The sequence below is a fragment of a genome, unplaced genomic scaffold (assembly GCF_019419815.1).
Source record: "Pyrus x bretschneideri cultivar Hongxiangsu unplaced genomic scaffold, Pyrus_bretschneideri_v1 Contig7, whole genome shotgun sequence".
In the NCBI taxonomy this organism is placed as follows: domain Eukaryota; kingdom Viridiplantae; phylum Streptophyta; class Magnoliopsida; order Rosales; family Rosaceae; genus Pyrus; species Pyrus x bretschneideri.
The window spans coordinates 6,117,550-6,133,778 of record NW_025999809.1 but is presented as its reverse complement, the minus strand read 5'-3'; the positions used below and the strand labels follow the sequence as shown (position 1 = coordinate 6,133,778).

The 16,229-nt window shown below is 36.7% G+C and overlaps 3 protein-coding genes across 4 annotated transcripts; 1 reads left to right on the top strand and 2 right to left on the bottom strand.

Moving 5' to 3' along the window:
* The first annotated feature begins 2,609 nt into the window (after positions 1-2,609).
* Positions 2,610-4,030, top strand: LOC103958875 (probable arabinose 5-phosphate isomerase). Its single transcript, XM_009371196.3, has 2 exons — positions 2,610-3,435; positions 3,520-4,030. The coding sequence occupies exons 1-2, from the start codon at positions 2,728-2,730 to the stop codon at positions 3,898-3,900; spliced, it is 1,089 nt and encodes a 362-aa protein (XP_009369471.2). The 5' UTR covers positions 2,610-2,727; the 3' UTR covers positions 3,901-4,030.
* Positions 4,031-4,060: 30 nt separating this feature from the next.
* Positions 4,061-9,369, bottom strand: LOC103958876 (putative lysine-specific demethylase JMJ16). 2 transcript variants are annotated; one of them, XM_048573792.1, is made up of 9 exons: positions 9,215-9,369; positions 8,154-8,441; positions 7,470-7,541; positions 7,272-7,349; positions 6,630-7,121; positions 6,304-6,537; positions 5,957-6,121; positions 5,444-5,809; positions 4,061-5,188 (listed from the first exon to the last, which is right to left on the bottom strand). In XM_048573792.1, the coding sequence occupies exons 2-9, from the start codon at positions 8,391-8,393 to the stop codon at positions 4,172-4,174; spliced, it is 2,664 nt and encodes an 887-aa protein (XP_048429749.1). In that variant the 5' UTR covers positions 8,394-8,441; positions 9,215-9,369; the 3' UTR covers positions 4,061-4,171. The 2 variants fall into 2 exon arrangements, with proteins under 2 accessions (XP_048429749.1, XP_048429750.1); XM_048573793.1 differs by lacking the exon at positions 5,957-6,121.
* A 1,665-nt stretch (positions 9,370-11,034) lies between these two features.
* Positions 11,035-15,475, bottom strand: LOC103958874 (protein CUP-SHAPED COTYLEDON 3-like). Its single transcript, XM_048573725.1, has 3 exons — positions 15,006-15,475; positions 12,322-12,587; positions 11,035-11,646 (listed from the first exon to the last, which is right to left on the bottom strand). The coding sequence occupies exons 1-3, from the start codon at positions 15,172-15,174 to the stop codon at positions 11,266-11,268; spliced, it is 816 nt and encodes a 271-aa protein (XP_048429682.1). The 5' UTR covers positions 15,175-15,475; the 3' UTR covers positions 11,035-11,265.
* Between the last annotated feature and the right edge of the window lie 754 nt (positions 15,476-16,229).

The following is a 16,229-nucleotide window of genomic DNA, read 5'->3' as shown; positions in this document are numbered from 1 at the left end:
AAATTACATGATGATTAGGGTGTGGGTTTATTGATAAAATTTATTTTTATTATTAATTTTATTTTATACTTGATGGTAGTTATGCAAAATGCTAATAAAGACATATCACGTTCAAAGTCTTAGTTGGATGTAGAAATAGATTATTTGAGTCAAATAAAATTTGCCATGAAATTTCTCATTTGGTTTTAATGGCCGGTCCAAGAGCCAAATAAAAACTGAACTTAGTCAGTGTAGCTAAATTAGGATTTGATAGGACTTTAATAGACTTTAAAATTAAGGTGTAGTCAATTAGGATTTGAAAAGATTTTGAAATCATGTTGTTGTCAAATTAGGATTTAAGAGGATTTAAAAAAATACATCTAATCTAGGGGTACTAGTCAATTAACATTTTAAAGAATACATGTAAATCTAGGAGCAGTGAGAATGCAAAAGATTTGGTAGGATTTTAATGGGTGAGACATTTTGATGGATTTGAAGGTGAATGGTATATATAACATATGCTCTCAAGAATCCTACCTTCCAACCCCTTCATCTTCATCTATACCTTCCTTATCTTGGGAGCATATCTCATCGTCCTCTTTGACTACATCTTCTTCATCTCATCCATCATGGAATTTTTTTTTTTTTTTCAAATTCTAATCACAAACAACTATTAGGTTTTGGCAAGTTCTAATCCCTAATTCTTAAATAAAATCCGCTTTCCATGATTAGTGAACTCACAAAACAAAATTCTAAATTAGATACAGAGGACTCTGCACTAGTGGAAAAAAATGTTGGCTGCTGTTGTAGTGTCCTTGGCGTCATCTCACCTTCGCACTCTTCCTCATTTTTTTACAAAATTACTGCCTGCCCCCAGCCTCAACTTTCTTTTATAGTTACACCCTTGTGGCTCTCGGAATGGGAAGCTCATGGCTCACACTTTCGCTCGCTCGAGCCAATCTCGACCTCACTCACTTTTCTGGCATCGACGCCCCTGAGGTATATTTCTCCCTAACTGAACACGCACGGATCTCCAATTCTTCTTGCATTTGCGATCGGGGTCGATTGGTCTGTAAGGACCTGTATTTTCAAAAATAATTATATATAATTAATAATTATGTGTTGTATATACTTATTAATTTCAGAAAGTTTTGTATTACTTCTTATTTAATTGTTAATTCCTTTATTTCATTTTTCTATACTCTAATTTACTATTATTTTGAATCAAATAAGTTCAGTACACCATTACGGAGGTATTTGAACTATATGTTCATATTATTCATTTTCTTCCCTTTTACATTATTTTATTAAACTGTTTGTTATATTCTAATTGGACCAAAACCATAGCCAATTAAAAGGCTTTTACATCATTCCTATCGAAGAATTAGCCGACTTTGTATAGCTATAAATAGAAACCCAGGGCTGTGGAGCGGTGCAGTCTATGTACTGAGTAAGGGCTAGAGAAAGTGGTGAGAGAGAGAGAGAGAGAGAGAGAGAGAGAGAGAGAGAGAGAAACCATAAACCGGAAGTGAGAGAGGGCTGTGGAGTCCATTTGACTCAACCTGTATCTCGTTGTGTATGGGTAAACGATTTCCATACTTTCATTTATCCTCTCCATAGTTGTTTCCTTTCTTATTGTTGTCTTGGATTAGCTACTGTTATCCAAAACTACTTTATATGCAAGCTTCGTATGCAGCTGTGTTTATTTGTGCAAAACCAGTTTTATATGAAGAACCAAAATATGCATATGCTTAAACCCTATTTTGGCACGTAAGTACTGGTATGCTTATTTGGGTATTGTTTCCTACTGGCTATATATATTTTGTTATAAAAGATGATATTCGAAAGGCTGCACATATGATATCAATTTACCAGTTGTTGGGATACTATCTTTTATAAATTGGTTCGACAAATGGAATTCGGTTGGAGATTTCTATTTTCCCAAAACAACAACCATACTTTTGTGCTATTTGAAATGAAGCATTCTATTGCATAATACAAAGAGTTTAATATACGAACTTTTACATATCATTCATAATACTAACGGATTAGTGCTTTTATCTAATATATAGCTTGTCTGAAGTATGTTAATGTTTATGTATTTTGAACTATACCTTTGCTTATTTTATAAAAGTATTCTAGTTCAAAAGTTCCTTCACTGATGACCATGCTATTATAAATTAAAAGAGATTATATTCATACACTTCAAATTACTTCTTCCACCCCTTTTAATTTTTTTAATATTTTATACACATCACTAACACTTGATAGAAAAATATTTCTATATAAAATTCTAAAGGCTATTAAAATCTTTTGAAATTCGTCACTTAAAAAATTTATTAAATCTAAAATTCAAATTAATTACATCTCTTAAAACCATCTACAACGCTTGAGTTAAAATTTAAAATTTTTAAAGCAAAAAATTTAGGATTTAATCCAATATATTTTTTCTACTTCAAACTTTGTGGGTTAAATTATTAATTGATCTTGATTTTAATAGACGGGCCAAGACCATATGAAAATTGCTTGATTGATTTAGGATAGTGGTTTTCACATTTATTTTTATTCCCCGCACTCTTAATTTTTTAATCCATTCCAGGTCAGAAATTAAGAAGAGCGTAACATTTAAAAGATGAGTGTGTGAAGGAGCTACCCTTGATTTATTCAGATTTCAGCGCCACCGACACGACGCGTAGATCTCTCTCCCTTCCCCTCCCTCTCTGTAGAAGCAAGAGCAGTGCAGGAATCATGGGTTCTCTGCCACCTTTTTCCGGAGACTTCATCAATCCGCATTCTCCTCCCAATACCAAAACCACCACCACAACCCAATTCTCCTCCTCCGCCGCCTCCCCCTCCTGCATGGACGAAACTACCCTCCTAAACCTGTTCAAATCCCAACAGAGCCACCTCAACTTCTTCTTCCAGCACCTGGACCTGCCCCGCACACTGGCTTTCACCCAAACCCTCCTTCTCCAATCCTCCGTCGGCGCCACTATATTTTTCTCAGGTGTCGGCAAGTCCGGCTTCGTCGCCCACAAGATCTCCCAGACTCTTGTCTCCCTCGGCATCCGCTCAGGCTTCCTCTCCCCTCTCGACGCCCTCCACGGCGACATCGGCGCACTCTCCAAAACCGACGTTTTGGTCCTCTTCAGCAAGTCCGGCACCACCGAGGAGCTCCTCCGCCTCGTCCCCTGCGCCAAGGCCAAAGGCGCCTTCCTCATCTCCGTCACCTCCGTTGACGGCAATGCGCTCGCCTCCGTCTGCGACATGAACGTGCATTTGCCCTTGCAGCGAGAGCTCTGCCCCTTCGATTTGGCTCCGGTCACCTCCACTGCCATCCAAATGGTCTTCGGCGACACCGTCGCGATCGCGCTCATGGGCGCCAAAAATCTCACCAAGGAACAATACGCCGCCAATCACCCCGCCGGCAGGATCGGCAAATCCCTCATCTTCAAGGTCCGATCTTGCTTTGCTCCAATTTCAATCATCTTCAATCCAATTCTAGGGTTTTTCTTTTCTCCTAATTTTCTAAAATTGCAGGTGAAAGACGTGATGAAAAAGGAAGACGAGCTTCCGGCCTGCAAGGAAGGGGACCTGATAATGGAGCAGCTGGTGGAGCTGACGAGCAAGGGATGTGGTTGCCTGCTTGTGATCGACGCCGAGCACCGCCTGATCGGCACGTTCACCGACGGAGATCTGCGGCGGACTCTCAAGGCCAGTGGGGAAGCTATCTTCAAGCTCACGGTCGGTGAAATGTGCAACAGACGTCCCAGAACAATAGGTCCCGACGCTATGGCGGTCGAGGCCATGCAGAAGATGGAAGCGCCGCCGTCGCCGGTTCAGTTCTTGCCCGTCATCAGTGACCAGAATCAAGTGATTGGGATCGTCACTCTGCATGGATTAGTTTCAGCTGGCCTCTGAAAGATGTGATTTTTTTATTTTTTTGATATTTTTATTTCACGTTGTAATTCATTATTACGCAATAATTAATAATTCTTTGTGTACTACATTTGTACTACGATTTAATGTGACGATTATCGGTTCTTCTCTAGCAATGACGCCCGTTCTTCGTTGCAAAGCAGATTGTTAATATGGTATCGATAAACTGTATCATAGTCGATAACATATTAACAGAAAAAAACGCATCGACATGTTATCAATACAAAGTACAATTTCAGCAGCATTTGCATAACTAACCATCGCTGTCATCACTAATAAGAATTGGACTCTGAGGACATGGTTGTCTCGGGGTTTGATTCTTGGAAGCCAAATGGCTCGAAGAAGATGCCTTGTAATTGTCGGCCGGACGACCACCATTCGGATGCTTTTGAGGAACACTGCTTTTCACCGCAGGGGAGGGAACTTTTTGTCTTCCGCGCAGAAGAATGTTAAGATCTGGTATTACATCGTCGGAGTCTGAGGAGCTTGTTTCACTTGTACTTGCAGATGAAACATCGGATGTCCCCTCCATCATGTCTATCGCCTCTTTCGGTAGAAGAGAAGCATCATTCGTTGTTCCCTCTGCAGCCACTTTCAGCGTAAGAGTAGCATTGCTTCCTGTTGTGTTTGTGCCGATGGCAGGTCCTACTGTATTCTCCTTTGTTTTCAGTTCATTGAAGATTGTTGATCGGAGGAGTGCATGCGCCTTCACCTTATCCATGATGCTAGAGACTGAACTCTTACCGTTTCCAGTGGCTGTCGCAGAGTCAAGGGATCCTGTTGGGTAATCATTTGAATTTGATTTGTTTGAGGTTGTAGATCGCAGAATCCGTGCCTTCACTTCTTCCCTGATTCGAGAAATGGACTCTTTCTGTTTATCGGCGTCAGAGTCACCCTCCACATGCCCCGGTGAATTTTGACTGTTCTTGGGAATATGTGCGCGCAGTGTCAATCCGAGATCATCTTTGCCCCATTTGTAGACTGCGTCAAACTTTTCTTCCAAAGCTTCAACAAGTAGCTGTAAATCGCAGATCTCGTGACGGTAGAGGAAAATCTTGTCACTCCAAGCACAAGAACAGAGCTGCTTTGCGTGTAGCAGACACGAATATCTGCCTTCACAACAAGAACAAACCACTGCAGAAAAATGCAGATCACAGAGACAAATGCTGCATTCCCTTTTGCTTGTAACATTAAAATTTGATTTCATCCTCTCTGATTTTGCAGAGTTGAAGAGATATTTCCTTCTACTGCCTTCAGACTTGAGGCGCGACTACAGATAAAACAAAATCAGGTCATTGAATCAAGTTTGGAGACGCATAACATGTCTCACTAGGTGTAAAATATAAACCAGAGAAAGAAAAGGAAAGATAGAAGACCTAAAAATACAATCCCTTTAATCAAAAAGCAAAACTGACATGATTGTATAGTGTCAGTTCGATAATGTTCAAAATCATGTAGGATATGTAGGATACATTCAGGATCAGCAGTTGACTATAATATGATGCGATAGAATCTGCGGAATTACCTTGAATGCATGTGTTAAGATCCCATCCTTTCCACAGACATCTTTCCAGAATATATTATCCGCAGCGTTCTTCCTGAACAGTGAATCCCATTGTGCCCTCACAGCCTCTCTAGCTGCTCCGAGCAGCAGCTTATCATGTGATATAGATGTTCTCCTCCCCTGTTCACAGTAAAGTTCAACGGCATCCTGTCCATGAGGCAACCAGTCCAAGGGAGCAACACATGCTGTCTCGGAAAAATTAAAACCAGAATCAAATCCTGAATGATAAGCCCTTGGAAGGACAAGAACAAACTCCCCGGGAGACTGAATGCAACGGAAGACTGGTACACCCTGTGATTTCAATGCAGACGGGGATATTTGTTTAACCTGTACCAAAAATTACATGACATGAAAGGTCTCTACATACTAATAGAAGACAACAGAGAAGTTAACATCTCTTGTAAAATACCGGATACTTTGAATGTTGAACTTTGACAAAAATGGGAGGGGGGAATCATAATCCTAGTAGCTCACCAGCACATGATGCAATTCAGGGTGTTCTAGTTTGGATGAATCTGGAAAGGAGCTCCTCACGGTTGCCTCGAAATTAACATAGTATTTACCAGGGACACCATACCAAATTTTAGGAGCACCCAGATGCAAGTAAGACAGTGAGTATAAGCGGTGCTCTTCAACTTTCTGTTTAAAAATTCATAGATTATATATCAAAACATGATCAACAAACTAAAAACAACACAAGGCAACCACTTACGTTATCTATAAAGTTCCAAAAGAAAACTTTATCCTACATTTTTTTTAAAAAAGATAACATTTTCAGCAACAGATGCAACATGAGAGCCATAGAAATTATCAAATCTTACCCAATGAAAAGATGAAAAGCACATTCCTACACGAGTCCGAGGCGCCAAAATATGGCAAGTGTCATGGCTTTCAAAAGAAAGAAGAGAACCAGGTAATCTGGGTAGATTATTTAGGTTCCAACCTGAAGCTAAATATTCAGGGTAATCTGTCTTTTCCAAAGGATTGGAATCACTGGATACTGTTGGAAATCCGCTTCCAAGAGCTTTAGTCTCCAAATTATCACCACAAAGCACCTTCAAAGTACACCAAGATGACAATTAACAGCAAGCTTCCACAGTAGAAAAGCAGAAGGTAACAAAACGATTGTCCCAATTTCTGAACGCACCTCAATTTCTTCAGTTGGGTTTTCAGCTATACGTTTATATTCAGCGTCAATATTCTCCAGCGATGGCACCCACTTCTCTTGACCACCAGTGACTTCACTTTTGCGGAAATACTGACGCTTGAAATCAGCTGCATAACTCTTAAAATTCTCAAGAGTGAATTCTTGTCCAGGTTCTGTTTCAAAACCTTTGATATAAGAATCTTCAGTTTCACCTGGACTTGAGGTAGATCCACAGTCCAATCCCACTGTCAAGATTCTTCTCCTCTTCTTTTTTGGGCTTTCATTCAAGCCAACCATTTTACTCGGTGAATACTGTTTTCGTATCCCATCAATTCGCTGAATATGGGTAGAAAATGTAGAACTTTTCCATATTTTGTTTCCTTCAATAAGACATGGAGGTTTCCAGGAAGAAGGAGGAATAATACGACAGATACCATATTGCTCTGCTCTTGCACGTATATTTGCAACATACTTAAGAGTGTCTTTAAATTCCTGCCGGACAAAATCAAACTCCTTTAGAAATTGAAGGATTGAAATTTTATAAGCAAAAAATTGAGCATTAAAATTTTAAAACAAAGGATTCAGCGAATATGTCAGTCCCAAAACAAATGAAAATGTCGTAAAAGTCAGAAAAAGGATCACCTCTTCTGTAGGGTAGAAAAGAGGTGCTTCTTCAAGGACATCTGTTCTTGCATCTTCAGGACGCCACCTTCCAGTCACCTATTTCAAGAATTCACAAACATTTTTTTAAAAACAAAGGCGAATGCAAAGGTTGAAACTAGTACCTAATAACTATACAATTCAAAGGGAAGAGAAACAACTTAGTGAATGAAAATCAACCTTCAGGCAACCACTGCAATCTGGACATCCGTGAGTAACACCTTTCGGAAGGCAATATTTTGTAGCGGGTTCCTGAAAATGAAAATGTATGTAACTTCAGGAAATGATTAGAATAAAACCGTAGTGAAATTGTCGTACAGTGGCTCTCAACATTTTTCCTTTTGACAATTGATAAGAACACAATACATGCACCAGCAGGGGATTGAGCACTGAATCTCACCCTTCACTACTATTCCTAAACGGAAAGGAGGTTATAAGGCTCAAAGACCTCAATATTTTCAAGTACATATTTGCGAACATTGATTACCACTTTAAAAATGTTAGCCATAAACTTAAACCTACTCAACAGTATAAGAACAAATACTACGAAGGTACATACAACTTCTCCACTTTAGATAATATTCCGTTTTTCTAAGCACTAAAATCTCGTCCTTTTTTTATTCCAAAAAAAAAGTCTCGGTATCATCATATAAAGCATATAAATACTCTATTATGTAGTTAAGATGGTGATGAACCATGTAACCTGGAGTTATTACTCTCTACACATATATACAAGCTCTTAATCAGCATACATAACCAAGTTAAGACTCAAGTGTGAGGCAGTAATATGCTTTAACTGCAGCAAATAAATATTCACACGCGCGCGCGCACACATACACACAGAGGAGGAAGAGAGGAATAGACCGTATTAAACTGTTCACAGTCAGACTCCTCTGAGTTGAGATCACTTTGGTCGAAAAGTATCCATGGCCTTTGTCTTTTCAACTTATCCATGTCAATCAGGTCAGACATGGTATCCATCTGGACTGGCTCTTCATTAGAAGCATCAACAAAGGCATTCTTGGTTTCTTCAACAGTTTTTACTCTCTTCAGCACAAAGGATGTACGACACACAAAACCAGGCGGAACTGAATTATGTGCCATATTCTCACAATGTAGATAAGTCGTTGTTGCATTCTACAACCAACGGTGCTGCAAAGAAAAGTGAAAAATGAAAAAAACACTTGAAACAAAATCACACACTAATGAAAATGATTGATGAATATATTTATTCACAATCTAAAACAGCGTATTGAGAAAACATCGAAGTGGATTGTTCAACAGTTCATATAAGCTGCTCATGTTCTATTCTAAAGGATAACTAACTAACAAGAACATATTATCTCAAGATATCCAACAACACAACGACAAAAACCGAAAACAGGCATTGATCTAATCATACAAATAAGGAGATTGCGGTTTACAATTACAACCTTTGATTATGTCATCTCTTTTTTTTATTTCCAGTGATGCTTTTGTTTTCACTAGCATTTTTTTTTATATTAGAATTAAAAAGTGGTAATTTAATTGGTACAATTGAATGTTATCTAGCTCAGTAATATACACAAGTGCGGCGGGAAAATGTAAAAAATATACAAATAGAGAGAAAAAAAAAGTGAATAAAACTGAACAGATAATAGAACAAAAAATGTAATTAGACTGAAAAATCAAACAATTCAGAATCATCAATCCCATCCATCCATGCGAACAAATCTTCCCTACCCATGAAACCACTCAGCAAAAATATTAATTGGTTTTATTCCAATTTGATAAAAATTAAAAACCCAGAAGTTTAAAGAATCACTTAGCACCACCCAGCAGTTCTTCATCAGTATCATCACAAAATACACCAAAAAAGGAAGAAAAATAAAACAGGAAAAAAAAAATACTCCTACGTTTTGCAGGGAGCTGAAATTAATGCTTACCCAGAAGCTGAAATTGGCGGGATTTGTTCGTCCTTCTGTTGAAATCCAGGTTCTTTTTATGGCTGGGCAAATGAACTCGAAAGGAAGACGACCATGGAAAAGGAAAACGTGCTCGAGTCCGAATGGCCGTCTGATCTTGAATTGGATCACACAATGCGGGTTCTTGTAGCTCCACGATGGGCTTTTCATCATTTTAGTACACCATGTTTAACTCTTTGGTGGCCCAAATAAAGACTGATGGGCCTATGTGCAGTTTGTTCACTTTTTTTTTTCTTTTCTCTATGAATTCTTTTAACAAATCAATATTCCAAGAGGACGGACGTATACCTAAGGCTGTATGGGTAACTCTCAATTCAACCGTCACTTAGTTTTACGGTCACGGTTTAGTGATATTTTTCTTTACGTATAAATGAAATATCTTATGTTTGGTTCTCGTCAAAGGCTAATTCGAACAAAAGTATTATGGCTAGCCTATTGTGAAGTTGAGTCCGCTCCCTCACCCAAGTGTAGATAATATCGAATGTATTTATAAAATTCCTCTTAGTCCAATCTAAATTTTAACATAGCCGGGTTGTATGAGAGTCTTGTAATTTTCGAGTTTTCTAATAGGCTTGTACGTAATGTAAATTCAACTCAACCGATGTTGAAGTCATGGGTCTTTCCTAAACTATTCTAATCTCCATATAGGGAATTCATATTAATTTGTGTGCAAGAGGACGGACATTGTCTTAACAACTAGCCTAACTAATATATATATATATATATATATGCTTTTATAAATTTTGATACAACCTTCTTTGACATTATTTACTAGGGTTAGTTGTACATGAGAGTGCGTAGAATTTATTCTTGATCGTTGGATGTGAGTCTTATCATAATGCACAAGTGACGCGTAATCATATCAACCTTCTTAACATTATACAAAGGGATAAACAAGGTGTTCTATCATGTATAATTATTTGTTGGTGTACGTGTAATGTTGAAAATATGTATGTTAATCTGAAATCTTGAGGGTTTAACAAAGATGGACACATTCATTACATGGTAGTCATACGATTAATCCCCCTTGTCATATCGGACATTAGGATTTTTTGTCATTTGCAATGCATCTTCAATCTGGTTTTCTTCTTTCTATATATTTACGTGTAAGCAGATTAATTAATTCATCATTATTCTTAATAATATTGTATACATGTAAGTGAATAATGTCTATGTAATTTGACTAAAATGAACGCTAACCACCAAGGAAAAAGCAATACCCAATTAGAAGAAACAATAGTTTACACTTCAAAGTTATTTTTATTACATGCATGATTTCAAGTATGTATAAATTTTTAAATAAAACGTATTCTTCATTGTCCTACCACTTATGATCTGTCTGTATATTTTGGTATAAAACCTTTCGTTGTGTAGACTACACTCATGATTGTCCTGTCAAAATCAATAGAACAAAGAAGGAAATTGGTTTAAGTTTTCGAACAATAATTATAAACAGACAATACAGCTATGGTCCATGGTGCCAGGAATTAAGAATAATGTACTACTGCATACAGCAAGGACTGATGAAGATATATGGTTTCAGTATCACGTGTCATCAGAGAATGTTGAGAACGTAAATTCTATATATGTCGGGAAATTAAAGGATTTAATTTGCATGTTCATAGAATTTTGGCTACTCCTCGTAGTGTCAATTAATTTTATAGTATGGAAGCTCAATTTTTTAAAAAATCAAAGAATAGATCTTGCCAAAGCCTATGACAGTTTAAAATGGAGCTTCATTATCACTTGTTTGAAGGATATATTGGAAGTATAAATGTGTCTGACACTAAATAAAGAATAATATTATTGATGATATTTATACAAATGGCTGCAGAACTGTATACAAGAGGAAAAGAAAGAAAAAAACCCTAGACACAAAGACTAAGCATGCATAAACCTTTTTCCAATCAAGCCATATACATATATATAGACCACAAATATAAATATATGTCACAAATCAACAAATTGGGTAGCTGTCTAATATTAGGTATGGAATATGTCTGTTTCTTCATTTAGAGCAAAACCATGCTGTTCTCATCCACCTCAAATCTCATCTCGTCCAAATTTGGAGCCACCTCATTGTCGAAGCTGCCGTCTTCTAAATTCATGTCCCATAGAAACCCATAGTCGTAGTTGTTTTTCGCGTTTAATTCAGGGATGGAGGAGTTGGTGTATTTCTCCTGATGAGAAAGCTGTAGGAGATTCAGGAAAGAGTTGCTTTGGTTGTGGTTGTACACACAAGGCATTGTTTGGTCATGAGTTGGAGGAGATGGAGCTAAATTTAGAGGAACAGTGCATGGTGTGGTCTCCAACATAAGATCATGGGGGCTGAGTTTAGTGCTGTTCTCTGCTCCCTTGCCTTTGTGGAAAACTCTGCACAAAACCCAGTCTTCCTGTGAAACAAAAGAACAACATAATAGTGAGTTCAATTCGCAAAAATGCAGTTAAAACATGTAAAAACATTATTAACAAATATACATATGTTTAATGAAATATATAGAATGCTACAACACATAGTTGCGATATGTGAATGATTATAACTCAGTTTCATTAATTAGTATATGTAGAAGTGATATAACTTGAGTTAATTGATGCATCATGTTAACATGCAAGGTGGTGTATTAGATGCATGCACAAAATAGATATCGTACATCGTGTGAATGTTACTATGATGAGTTATAGATACATGATACATCAACTCATACTTTCCCTCCAAATTTTGGACTGTTACAAAATTTTCCATGCATGATGCTGATGCATGAACCCCATACTGTCCTTCCGGTTTCTTGTGATTGATGATCTCTCACTCAAAGACAATTCACTGGAGTGAACGTTGCATTGGTGTATTAATAAAACGATGGGTCTGTTCTCACGTGCAGATTTGAATTTCATGTGACTGAATATTAAACTTTATGTCTTAAGGTGAAGAATATTTGTGGCGTGTGCATGTAAGATATAATACACACACACACACACACACACACACACACATATATATATATATATATATATTAGTTATATTATATGGAAATTAGATAATATATGAACAGTATTAGGAATGAAATTACCTTAGGAGGCATATGTGGCGTCTCCAGCCGGAACTCATGCATAATCCAACCAGTTTTGATTCCATTAGGAGCTCTATTCCGATAGAACACCAAAGTCTTTCTCATCCCTACGATCTCCCCAGTTCCTGGCTCCATCACCATCCGATCTTTCCCAGTGGCTTTCCAGTATCCAGATGTCGTCGCCCGATTGGTCCGGAACCCCGTCGCATACTTACGGTCGCGGAAGCTGAAGAAGTACCACTCATTGGCATTCAGCTTTGCCACCTCTACGGTAACCAAAATAGAATCACAAAAGTTTCACTAATCACCATTATCATTAATCTTACATCATTTGCTATACATACATACATACATACATACATACATACATACATACATACATACATACATATATATATATATATGCATGCAATGCTAATTAGCTAAATAGGAATTTTGGTATATAGCATCATCAATATTCTTGTCACTGAAGTTAACTTCTGGCCAAACGAAAAGTACTTAGGAAAGTCCTATCAAAGAATGGTAGGGTCTGAAAATTGGTCAAAAGTAAGAAAAGTGACATTTGTTAGTAACATTGCTTCATTTTATCTTCTTTTTTTTCACGTAAAAGATCAATAAACTTATTGTTTTCAGTTACCAAATGTGTTGGCAAGTCAAGATCATCTTCATTCGTTCGAGTTATGTCTAAGGAAACTAAGATGAGACTAAGAGATGAGTGATAGATAAGGACCATATCCATTAGGGTTCAAAGGCACAAATAACTCTGATTATCTGAACATGGAGACTTTGATGATATTTTTTATGAATAGTTGTGTGTTGAAGTGATGCATGCCTAAAAAAAAAGGAATTGGGAAGTACTATAATGCACGCCACGTGTCATATTTTCACTGTAGGCAAAACCATGAGTAACCATTTAGTTTATTTAAAAAAATTAAAATAAAATTTAAAGTAACCTATAGATTGTCTTTAAATTTCTGGCTCAAAGGTTAGAGAAATTTCTACCAATTTTTGGTTATACATTTATTTGTGTCTCTCTCTTATATTACAGACGGATGGACTGAAAAGATATACAAAGGCTATAAATTAAGCAGATTTGCTCCTAAGAATAAATTAAAGTTTCTATTTAATTCCTTCTTATCTGATGGTTGAAGATAAAGAAAACTAATTACTATTCAAGGTATCTCACAATTAATACATAGTTTAGAAGACCCTGTCAGATCAGGCCAAGGAAATTAACCATATGACAATAATTGGGACATACGGGTGGTAGGTAGATGATTCCTATGTGAAATAACAAGGATAAGGATAATTATAATTAGTAGCTATTAATGATACACTAAGCACAGAAGATCGATCACATCTAGCTTGCTAGTCATGAAAACATCTGGCCCGTTTATAAACAAAGCAAAGGTCCCACTTCAAATGGACGGTTTCGATATGTATGGGCAACTGGGGACGATTGTTGCACATGACAGCAGGCATCAAATGATCGAATTATAGCCACACGATTTGCATGAAAACAGCTGTGTGTGTGTGTGCGAGAGAGAGAGAGAGAGAGAGAGAGAGAGAGAGAGAGGATATAAGGAATACTTGCGTATATGGAAACTATATCAGCTATTTTTATAATAAAAACTTGAATTATAGTAAACCAAGGGATGAAACAAGCATGCATAGTGCTTACTGTTTGTGGCAAATCGAAGAGATGTGAAAAAACGTATTAGTAATTAATTAATTATTCTCTAGGTTGAAAAGGTAGGAATCCCTATGTCATCTGGTATAGCTAGAGATGCCATACATATTTCAGGAGTCATTCTTCCTCAAAAGTTGCATCTACCCAGCCATGGCCTGACTGACACACACACACGTATACATAATATTTTTAATTCATACATATTATTTGTAAAAGTATAGACATGTAAATGCCTTAATTGTGAACTCTAGTTTAGTCTCAACATTGATGAGATCATGTAATGGTATGATGTTATTAACTTCTTTTTAGGTCAAAGTAGGATTTCATTACTCAAAAAACATAATGACTTACATAAAACCGAAGCGGCATCTGCAAAACCTTATCCAAGTAAAATCACACATGGTATATGCTTAAGTTTGAAGATGAAAATATTATGGATTCAAGTCTCCTTTTTTTTCTTTTTTCTTTTTTTTTTCTTTTTGCAATTATGTATAATTAGTAATGAATTGAAGGCCATGTTATGGAAAAAAAAAAGTTGGCTATACATATGTATATAGAATGAAATCAATAAAAAGAACTGAAGGAAATAAAAATATAGAAAGAAAGAAAATTCCGTTGTCTCTTTTCTCACTGATCTTTTTCGAAAGTCAGTCATCAACTTTCTCTCTGATCTTTTTCGAAATTCATCATGTCATCCACCATGACACAAAAACACCACAACTTAAACAAATCTTTGCGATTTCCGACCCGGAAAAGAAAACAAATCTTTGTCTTGGAATAAAAGATTAATTTCATCGATCTTTTTAATGGTCAATGTTATTTTTCCGAAAAGTACTAAAAAACCATGACAATCCTCATCAACTTGAATCTTGATGGGCGAAAAGATAAAGAAGGAGAAGTGAAAAGAGTCAAGAAACGAAGAAGAAAAAACCAAGGAGATTAGTAAAGTGATTACATATAGAAATAGTAATTAATCAGAGCAATATGTATGTACCGGGAAGCTGCCATGGCTCGCAGGTATGCAAGTCAATTTCAACCAAAGTACCCTTCAAGGCTTCTTCATTCGTGATCTTTTTGTACAAATAATGGCAGACCAGCTCCTCATCGCTGGGGTAAAACCGAAACCCAGGAGGCAGTGTAGCTCCAATGTCTCTCAGCCCCATATTAAATAAAATTAATCCTTTTTAACTAATAAGGAGAGAGCTCAAATCTGTAGATAAAGGATAATTTGGGTTGGTAGCTAGCAACAGAAAAGAAGCACTAGTTCTTCTCTGAACTATTGAAGTATACTTGGATCTTTGGAAGAAAAATTTAGGTTATGTGTGGTGGGGAGATGGAATTTAAAAGAGGCTTTTGATTCCCTTGTTGGAAATATTTAATTTATAGAGGGCCAAAGGTTGGCTAAATATTTATATGGTTAATAAGGATGATGATGTCTCTGTTGCCGGTTAGAATTTCTTAATACAATACCATCCTATATAGCAAAGGTCATGCTTTTGTAACTAGTTAGTTATAGTAAGACGTTTCAAGAAACACCAAAGTTACAAGAAATCTTGTTGTGGGGGGATCAAGGTTACTATAGCAAGATGCCACATATATGGACCAAGAGCCAAACAATTTCATACGAAACCCTCCAAAATCCCCCTTTTTATTTTTATTATAAAATGGGGTTAATTGTCTACATATTTGTCTAAAAGAACATTGTAATTAACTTTTTAGTTATAACATAAAACAAAGGTTTGCCACGAACCTGATAATTTTTGTTAGAGATGTGGTCTATAATATGTAATGAGTATGTGATTGTCTCGATTTGAAAATGTTAAATTTGGAATAATTGAGTAATTTGGGATAGTTGAGTAATTCATTTTGTAGGAAATTCAAGCTCTTCTAAGTCTTGAAGTTCAAGAGCATTTCATTATTGTATGCCTCCTTAGTAACAAGCATATAATATGAAGCTTTTCTGCATTGTCTAATGCTAGTGACGTTTGTGGACAACATGCCTTACTATGATTGAACTATCATTAACTATTAATAATCTTATTATGAAACAAGTGTTTGATCATAATCACGGTAACTAATATTAATAAAATGGTCCGGCCATGCAACTAGGATTTATACCTAGTTTTGATAATAACGTGACATATAATTCTTGATCAAATCAGCTAAACCCCAATCGAATTACCGAAGGCACGTGAACACTTTCATTCATAAGGGATCG